This window comes from Phyllobates terribilis, unplaced genomic scaffold (genome assembly GCF_046119375.1).
Source record: "Phyllobates terribilis strain yellow unplaced genomic scaffold, ASM4611937v1 Scaffold_4__5_contigs__length_816908805, whole genome shotgun sequence".
Classification (NCBI taxonomy): domain Eukaryota; kingdom Metazoa; phylum Chordata; class Amphibia; order Anura; family Dendrobatidae; genus Phyllobates; species Phyllobates terribilis.
Window position 1 is genome coordinate 282,067,216 of NW_027362764.1, and position 10,566 is coordinate 282,077,781.

At 43.0% G+C, this 10,566-nt stretch overlaps 1 protein-coding gene across 1 annotated transcript in view; it reads right to left on the reverse strand.

The window, feature by feature from the left end:
- The window catches only part of AVL9 (AVL9 cell migration associated), a 69,441-nt gene extending 59,585 nt beyond the window's left edge, over positions 1-9,856 (reverse strand). The window contains exon 1 of the mRNA XM_073678283.1: positions 9,452-9,856. Coding sequence (XP_073534384.1) covers positions 9,452-9,547 — 96 coding nt within the window. The 5' untranslated portion in view covers positions 9,548-9,856. The remainder of the gene's footprint in view (positions 1-9,451) is intronic.
- Between the last annotated feature and the right edge of the window lie 710 nt (positions 9,857-10,566).

The window sequence follows — 10,566 nt, forward strand, 5'->3', positions numbered from 1 at the left end:
TTCCAGCAGGACAATGACCCAAAACACACTTCCAAAAGCACTATAAAATGGTTTCAGAGAAAGCACTGGAGACTTCTAAGGTGGCCAGCAATGAGTCCAGACCTGAATCCCATAGAACACCTGTGGAGAGATCTCAAAATGGCAGTTTGGAGAAGGCACCCTTCAAATATCAGGGACCTGGAGCAGTTTGCCAAAGAAGAATGGTCTACAATTCCAGCAGAGCTTTGTAAGAAACTCATTGATGGTTACCGGAAGCGGTTGTTCGCAGTTATTTTGGCTAAAGGTTGTGCAACCAAGTATTTGGCTGAGGGTGCCAATACTTTTGTCTGGCCCATTTTTGGAGTTTTATGTGAAATGATCAATGATTTGATTTTTGCTTCATTCTTGTGTTTTTTCCTTGCAAGCAAATTAAATGAAGATAATAATACCAAAGAATTTGTGATTGCAATCATTTTCAGGAAGAAACTGAGTATTATCTAACAGAATTGCAGGGGTGCCAATACTTTTGGCCACCACTGTAAAGGAAAATAAAAACAAACGATAATATTGTCCAAAGCAGAAAGTAACCAGCAGAACTGAAGCCACCATTTTCCAAGACAGACTGGATATTAAAGAATCTAACTGGTGCATTAGACATTGCCACATGCATGATTCTCTCTGGCTTGTGTAAATCCAAAGTGTTCAGCTTGTTAATGCAGCATTGTGCAAAACAGAATAAAAATAATTGTTTTCTTTCCCCTTGTCATTACAGTCAAGAGAGGTAGCAAGACTGGTAGAGTTTTCAATTTTTCTATCTTGTGAAAAATACATACAAGTGGTTCTCACTAAATTAGAATATCATCAAAAAGTTTATTTATTTCAGTTCTTCAATACAAAAAGTGAAACTCATTATATAGAGTCAGTACAAACAGAGTGATCTATTTCAAGTGTTTATTTCTGTTAATGTTGATGATTATGGCTTACAGCCAATGAAAACACAAAAGTCATTAACTCAGTAAATTAGAATACTTTATAACAACAGCTTGAAAAATGATTTTAAAATCCGAAATGTTGTCCTACTGAAATGTATGCTCAGTAAATGCACTCAATACTTGGTCAGGGCTCCTTTTGCATCAATTACTGCATCAATGTGGCGTGGCATGGAGGCGATCAGCCTGTGGCACTGCTGAGGTGTTATGGAAGCCCAGGTTGCTTTGACAGCAGCCTTCAGCTCGTCTGCATTGTTGGGTCTGGTGTCTCTCATCTTCCTCTTGACAATACCCCATAGATTCTCTATGGGGTTAAGGTGTCAGGCAAGTTTGCTGGCCAATCAAGCACAGTGATACTGTTGTTTTTAAACCAGGTATTGGTACTTTTGGCAGTGTGGACAGGTGCCAAGTCCTGCTGGAGAATGAAATTTCCATCTCCAAATAGCTTGTCGGCAGAGGGAAGCATGAAGTGCTCTGAAATTTCCTGGTAGACGGCTGCGCTGACTTTGGTCTTGATAAAACACAGTGGACCTACACCAGCAGATGACATAGCTCCCCAAACCATCACTGATTGTGGAAACTTCACACTAGACCTCAAGCAGCTTGGATTGTGGCCTCTCAACTATTCATCCAGACTCTCGGACCTTGATTTTCAAATGAAATGCAAAATTTACTTTCATCTGAAAACAACACCTTGGCCCACTGAGCATTAGTCCAGGTTTTTGTCTCCTTGGCCCAGGTAAGACGCTTCTGGCGTTGTCTATTGGTCATGAGTGGCTTGGCACAAGGAATGCGACACTTGTAGCCCATGTCCTGGATACGTCTGTGTGTGGTGGCTCTTGAAGCAATGACTCCAGCAGCAGTCCACTCCTTGTGAATCTCCCCAAAATGTTTGAATGTCCTTTTCTTAACAATCCTTTAAGGCTGCAGTTATCCCGGTTGCTTGTGCACCTGTTTCTACCACACTTTTTCCTTCCACTCAACTTTCCATTAATATGCTTGGATACAGCACGCTGTGAACAGCTAGCTTCTTTAGCAATGACCTTTTGTGGCTTTGACCCATTCCACAAGGAGGGTGTCAATGACTGCCTTCTGGACATCTGTCAAGTCAGCAGTCTTCCCCATGATTGTGGAGCCTACTGAAACAGACTAAGGGACCTTTTTAAACCCTTAGGAAGTCTTTGCAGGTGTTTTTTGTTAATATTCTAATTTACTGAGATAATGACTTTTGTGTTTTCATTGGCTGTAAGCCATAATCATCAACATTAGCAGAAATAACCACTTGAAAGATCACTCTGTAATGACTCCATATAATATATGAGTTTCACTTTTTGTATTGAAGAACTGAAATAAATGAATTTTTTGATATTCTAATTTAGCGAGAAGCACTTTTATATACAATAAATAAACATGATAGGAGTGACAACTAGTCTTTAAAATAGAGATTTTTATGTTTATTTTTATCAAGCTAAAAATCAGTAAAATTGCAAAGTCTTTGTAAAAAATAACTAACCTTGCTATTTACCGTACTTGTTATTAATAATATTGTTTGTTCTCAAGAATAGAGTGAATTTAAATTTTATTGTTTTCCGGCTTGTTGCTTACACTACATTTCCTAGGCAAGGAGAACAGCACTTACAAGCTCTTATCAATAGTACTTGTAAGCACTGCTCTAAAACTGATCTGTACAGCTGGAAGAGCAAAACGCACGTCGTGGTGGAGGGACATAGTAATGGTTGTTGTTTCTAGCTACCGCTAAGCCCACTTTAATAGGTAATACCTGAATTATTACTTCATATGCTGGGCTATCCTAATTATGTTAACCATGTACTGCTAGGGATTTTAGATATCTATTTATAGATCTATGTCTACACATTGTTGTAAGATACAGTGCATTGTGAAAGTATTTGGCCCCCTTGAACTTTTCTACCTTTTGCCACATTTCTAGCTTCAAACATAAAGATATAAAATTCTAATTTTTTGGGGAAGAATCAACAACAAGTGGGACACAATTGTGAAGTGGAACGAAATTTATTGGATATTTAAAAAAAATATAAAAACTTAAAAGTGGGGCATGCAATATTATTCGGCCCCTTTACTTTCAGTGCAGCAAACTCACTTCAGAATTTCAGTGAGGATCTCTGAATGATCCAATATTGTCCTAAATAACTGGTAATGATAAATAGAATCCACCTGTGTGTAATCAAGTCTCCGTATAAATGCACCTGCTCTGTGATAGTCTCAGGGTTCTGTTTCAAGTGCAGAGAGCATCATGAAGACCAAGGAACACACCAGGCAGGTCCGAGATACTGTTGTGTAGTTTAATGCCGGATTTGGATACAAAAAGATTTCCCAAGTTTTAAACATCTCAAGGAGCACTGTGCAAGTGATCATATTGTGAATGTTTTTCCCAGCAATATGCGCTCCTGAAGGATGAAGATGGAACTTGATATTTGGAGCTCTCATCAGCTCCCAGATTTCTGCAGCAAACTGAATGGAAAGAGGAATGGAGTGATCCACTGATTGGATTTACATGCAGTATCTCAAGACACCAAATAGGTGAGTGGAGTTATACTGAGTATATACCCTTGGAATCTAACTACTACACTTAGAAGCCTGCGCTTCCTATTTTCTCTCCCTATAATCCCCTCTTGTTTCAAGCGATCATATTGAAATGGAAAGAGTATCAGACCACTGCAAATCTACCAAGACCCGGCCGTCCCTCTAAACTTTCATCTCGAACAAGGAGAAGACTGATCAGAGATGCAGCCAAAAGACCCATGATCACTCTGGATGAACTGCAGAGATCTACAGCTGAGGTGGGAGAGTCTGTCCATAGGACAACAATCAGTCGTACACTGCACAAATCTGGCCTTTATGGAAGAGTGGAAAGAAGAAAGTCATTTCTCAAAGATATCCATAAAAAAGCCTCATTTGAAGTTTGCCACAAGCCACCTGGGAGACACACCAAACATGTGGAATAAGGTGCTCTGGTCAGATGAAACCAAAATCGAACTTTTTGGCCACAATGCAAAACGATATGTTTGGCGTAAAAGCAACACAGCTCATCACCCTCAAAACACCATCCCCACTGTCAAACATGGTGGTGGCAGCATCATGGTTTGGGCCTGCTTTTCTTCAGCAGGGACAGGGAAAATGGTTAACATTGATGGGAAGATGGATGGAGCCAAATACAGGACCATTCTGGAAGAAAACCTGTTGGAGTCTGCAAAAGACCTGAGACTGGGACGGAGATTTATCTTCCAACAAGACAATGATCCCAAACAAAGCAAAATCTACAATGGAATCGTTCAAAAATAAACGTATCCAGGTGTTAGAATGGCCAAGTCAAAGTCCAGACCTGAATCCAATCGAGAATCTGTGGAAAGAGCTGAAAACTGCTGTTCACAAACGCCCTCCATCCAACCTCAATGAGCTCGAGCTGTTTTGCAAGGAAGAATGGGCAAAAATTTCAGCCTCTCGATGTGCAAAACTGATAGAGACATACTCCAAGCGACTTGCAGCTGTAATCGCAGCAAAAGGTGGCGCTACAAAGTATTAACTCAAGGGGGCCGAATAATATTGCAAACCCCACTTTTCAGTTTTTAATTTGTTAAAAAAGTTTAAAATATCCAATAAATTTCGTTCCACTTCACGATTGTGTCCCACTTGTTGATTCTTCCCAAAAAAATTAGAATCTTTATGTTTGAAGCCAGAAATGTGGCAAAAGGTAGAAAAGTTCAAGAGGGCCAAATACTTTCACAATGCATTGTATATCCCCTTGGCTTTTACATCTGTGTGACACATCCTAGTGCTGTCCGTTTTAATCTTGGACAGCACAATGACCCATTGGGTTTCATTGATCCATGCACACATCAGCTTTAAAAACCTGAAACTAAAGAAAAACACTTGAAAGACTAAACATATAAACAGGTCGTTTTACAATAGAAATGAATAGGAAGAGTCTTTCATGTGTTTTTTCTTAGCAATTTTTGGAGCACATCTGCCCAAAAGACCACCCAAAAACTTCTGCTTGCTCAAATACTTAGCCTAAGGGTGCAGTCAAATAGCTGTATAACACGGATGACGATCACATCGCAATGCTCAGACTGTCCGGCAGCTCTCCTGACCCTGAGTGTGACAGCTGCCTAGAAATACATGCTGTCACGCTCAGGTCAGGAGAGCTGCCGGACAGTCTGAGCATTGCGATGTGATCGTCGTCCGTGTAATACGGCAGTCTGACTGCGCCCTAAGCGTCTGGTAGGAACGGTCAAGTATGTTGTTATGATAAGCACAAAATGCTAATCTGGTCACATAAAGCATGAATAATCTGTTGAAAGACCAAGGGTCCATGTATAGGAATTGGTAATAGTAAGGTTATGTGCCCACGATGCAGAAATGCTCAGGATTTTTCCTGAGTGTTTCTGCATCTCCCTGGCAGAAAAAACGCATGCGGATTGTACATGCGTTTTCCTGCCAGGGACAGCCGGATGTGAAGCGTTCTTCACTTGCATTTCCGCATGCGGGTTGACAAGCGCTTTCCAAGCAATTTTAGCATCACTTGGAAAGAGCTTGACAACTTGGTCACACTATATAAATCCATGCAACCAGCATGGATTTATATAATGTGACCGTTATGGTTAAAAATAAAAAAACAAATCTATACTTACCTTCCGATGGCCCCCGATGTCTTGCTTCGCTCCGTTCTCCCTTGCCAGCAGATCGCGGTACACTGAACTGAAGGACCTGCCGTCAAATTTATTTTTTATTTTATTCTTTTTTTCACAGGTACTATGGTACCCGGGTCCGGAGGAGAGTCTCCTGTCCTCCAGACCCGGGTACCAGCCACACATTGGAACGCTTGGAATCCGCATCTACATATGCAGTGTGTAGCGTAATCCATGTGTTCCAATGCAAGTCAATGGCGGCGAAAACGCAGCACTTCCGCAAAATAATTGGTAGTGCTGTGTTTTTTTCCGCAATGATAATCCGCAGCGAAAATTTCCGCAGCATGCGCACAGCACATGCATCATTGGGGACCATGGCAGGCCTTCTACCATGCGTTTAAGCGTTTCTGTAGCGTTTTTGCCGCTGCAGAAACGCTTAAAAAACGCATCGTGGGCACACAGCCTGAGGCTGTATGCCCACCATGAGTTTTTGACCCAGCACATTTTCGCTCAGTCAAAAACGCAATGTAACAGTCCCAGAGAAGTGGATGGGATTTACATAAAACTCATGCCCACTGAGCTTTTTTGTAATTGTTTACTGACCTGCGGCGAGCATTTCAAATGCGGAACATGTCTATTCTTTTGAGTACTCTTAGTTTTATGTGCAGATTTTCCCATAGATTTACATTTCATGCAGAAAATCCGCAGACAAAAAAAACAAACACATGCAATGTATCCGCCTGACCGCCGACATTTTCTTGAAGCCCGTGAACCCCCCTGCTCACAACCCAGCATCACCCCCCATTCCTCCCCCGCCGACTTCCTACAGCAGTGATACTGCCTCCTGTGACCCACTCCATTGCCGCCGCCTCCCCAGTAAGCTAAATTCGAACTATAAGACTGACCCCCATTTTAACATTACAATTTTTATTTCTTATTTTCCTCCCACAAATTTGGGGTGCATCTTAAAAATACAGTATATTTTTTAACTTTTGACTGTATTTGTTAGTCCCCTTAGGGGACTTAAACCTGCGATCATCTGATCACTTGTGCAATATACAGCAATAATCACGGTCTCCTACGAACGCCAGCCACATGCTGGCTTTCACAGGAGCACTGTCATGACAGGCACAGGGGTTTTCAACAGACAACTGACTGTCATTGCAATCTATCAGCCCCCTCGAGATCACCTCACAAGCATGCAGATGGGCGCATAGAATAGCACGCCCCCCCTGCTAGTACACTGTCAATGCCATGGTCACAAATTCACAGCGGCATTTAACGTGTTAACTGCCGCGGCAGGAGCTCTGCACCACATGCATCTGTTAGAGGCAAATGATGGTTGATTATCACAGCCATCATCTGTCGTCAGAGATGCTGGTTTTGCTTTCAAGCCCACAACAGAAGCAGGGAGATCACATGACATACCCTGTATATCATTAAGGGATTAAGCAACTTTCCAAATATTCATCATTGAAAATGTTCTACCATTTAGTGCTATAGAGCATTCATGAGTCCTTTATCTGTTGTTTTTTTGCAAAGAGAAACTGATACTACTCTGAAAATACGCCATAACCCATCTTTCAGAGCAAACAACCACATAAGACCCGGTCTTATTTTCGAAGAACAGTATACAAAAATAAATAAATGGATGACTGAATGAAGCCTTCGAGTAGAAGCAGAGAGGGGTTGAACATAGATCTGCACAATGTGCAAACTGGAATGTACAGAAGCTACTACTATCTCAGGGAGTGCAGAGGAAAGGAGGACAAGGAAACAGTACAGCATTAGAGATGAGCTGATACACGAGCTAATAATTCACACAGACTTCACATCCAGCCAAAATTACTAGGAGAGACTACCACAAAAGAGAAATCTGAAACTTAGAGCAAAAGCTGCAAACTGCAAATCAAGAGGGTGTGAACAGAAATGAATAAATGAAGACTGCTGACAGAAAACAGCATTTTTTTCCCTTTAACTACAACGTTAACAACTGACAGATGTAAAATTATTTTCCCATCTCAAAGTGTCCATAGCCTTCACCTGAAAATATTGCTTTTCTTGGTTTAGACTCGAGTATGAAATGCTAATGTAAATACATTTATAATGCAACATCGGCCATATAGTAGCAAATAACAGCAGCTCTATTCTACCCACTTCTGACCAGCACAGATCTAACACGTTATTTCATTGCTGGGATGAACTAAACAATGCAATGTGTTCTGAGCTGCAATAAATAAATGCAGATGGCACCTTGCGTAAAACTGCAGGGTTATGAAATAAAACTTTACCTGAATAACTAGAACATCATGTTACTGTATGTACAGACAGGGAGTACTGTAGAAAGTGCTCATCAAACAAGACTGCAGATAACAGAAGACCAGATCAACAGGAAAATGCAAAAGGCGCCAAAGGGTAAAAATGCGCCCAAGGGTATAAGGAAAAATGTGGATATAAGGCAAGATTTATTTTTTTTAAAAGTGTATGGTCACCTTGTACAGTTTATATTACTGCACATGTTAGAATCAGTTAGATAGTTTCTTTTTTTTTGCTATAACCTGTGAAGAAAAAAAACAAACCGCCACCGCCCTGGTATTGGTTTCTCTGCAGTGCTGACGACATATCAACAGTGCTGCAGCCAATAGCAGAGCTCAGCAGCTTGTGATTCTACAAGGATAGCACTGCTGAGCTCAGTGATTGACTGCAGTGCTGTCTACATGATATCAGCACTGCAGTCAGACAGATCGGGACTGTGGCTCAGGGTTTGTTTTTTTAGTTGTAATAATTATGGAGGATTAAAGCAGAACATTTTCTTAAAATGTACAACCCCTGTAACCCAAAAACTTAGGCTGTGGTACAAATTTTCTAGACCAAATTTCCAGCCTCGCTCTCGGGGCTCGTCCTAATTTGGTTTTCTTCCTCATTACACGATAAACTCCGATCCCATTCCTGGTACTATACATACGGTTCACACACGCCTTGTATTTTAGCCTTGTTTACAAGCCAAACTATGACATAAGTTATCTTCTACGATTCCTAAGTAACAGCCTGAGAAATTGATGGATGTCAATGGAGACTGTCACAAACCTGACACCAGACATATCCCAAGAGCATACAGGGCTTTAGGGTGCTGATGACTGAGCACACACCGCTCAGGTCGATGTTTACACCCGGCGGCTTCTCTTACAGCTGCTAGTAGCCCATCAGGTCTCATAATACACAGACAAATCTCAGGTTTTGGCCAGAATTGTTGCAGTCAATCTCCAGCCCAGTGAGGACGTGCCACCATAGTATGTTACATGTGCTCTGTAATAATAGTTATAATAATAGTTTTTCTTCTTATAGCGCCAACATATTCCGCAGCACTTTACAAATTTTAGGGGGGACATATACAGACAATACAGAATAAACATGTCTCATATCGAAAGGAGTGAGGGCCCTGCTCGCAAGCTTACAGTCTATGAGTCTCTGTACAGCCTGTATGGTGAGGACAGGATATCGGAATGAAGGAACAACACATAAAGAGGGTCATTGGCTAAATATTGTATGCCATGTATCAATCATTATACACCCTCAGTAACCAGCGCCTGGTGGGGTGGGTGCAATCCCTACTGAATGGCAGAGGAGCACCCAGAGCTATCAGCGCAGAGCTCCTACCATCAGGACTGATACCTGTCCCCAATCATTCTGCACAGAGCAGCAGGCAGCTGACACCAGAGCTCCCAGTGCATGGTCACCCCTGTATGCCCTGTACACACACAGCGGTAAGGAGGCATGTACCAGTAATGTGCAGCCTGTACGTGGGAAGTGTCTCACCTGGCAGCCCTTCTTATGGTGGAAGCCCACCACCACAATATGCAGCACAGGCCCAGCTCTGCTCGCAGGGGTCTCGTGCCCATCCTGGGCATCCATGCGTGACGTCACTGAGACACGGTCCGTTTTGCCACGACCACCAGGGGGCAGACCTGAGCCGTTTAGCGTTTGCGGCTTCCTGCAGCGCTCTTGTATGACCCAGAGGGCCGTGTACCAGCAGCACTAATACCGGACTATCCTAAGCACCGTGCATGCAGTGCCTTGACGGCGATCCACGCCTCTCCTGCCATCCAGACCAGCCCTGTCAGTCTCCAGCCTCCCCTCTTCCTACTATTAGCCTGCAGTCACACGTCAGTGACAGGATCACAGTGACGTCATCGCGACAGCTCCCACCCTCAGCGACTAAGGATCACATGACCAGGAATCAGACACGGGATTGGTGGGGGCGTAGGCTATACCAGGATTGTGGAAGTGGCCAATGGCTGCTCGGTCCGTGACACATGGCGGTGACTGGAGAAGTTCTCAGTAACATGTCCGGTGTAGCAGTATCCTCAGCGGGAATAGCCACTGCTGTGAGGGAAAACCGCGCAATCTGCTCTAAAGCTTGCCTGCAGGCGGTGCATGGGGATGTCATGCCCTTACTACATGCTCAGAAAAAAATCCTGTAGCCCACGCTGTGCTCTAAGAATCTGTCTTGTCACCTGTGACATACATTATGTATGAGGCGTCACTGTGGTAATCTGTGGGAGCGCGTGACACCGAGTTTAGCTGTAACAGATACTTTATGTTTACCACACAGACGCCCCTTGGGCCAGGTTGGAGTGCCACTGTATGGGCGCCTGGTTCTATATAGTAGTGAGGACATCAGACTGGGCGCCTGGTGGCATATAATAGTGAAGACATCAGACTGTATGGGCGCCTGGTGGCATATAATAGTGAAGACATCAGACTGTATGGGCGCCTGGTGGCATATAATAGTGAGGACATCAGACTGTATGAGCTCCTGGTTGCATATAGTAGTGAGGACATCAGACTGTATGGGCGCCTGGTGGCATATAGTCATGAGGACATCAGACTGTATGGGCTCCTGGTGGCATATAGTAGTGAGGACATCAGAC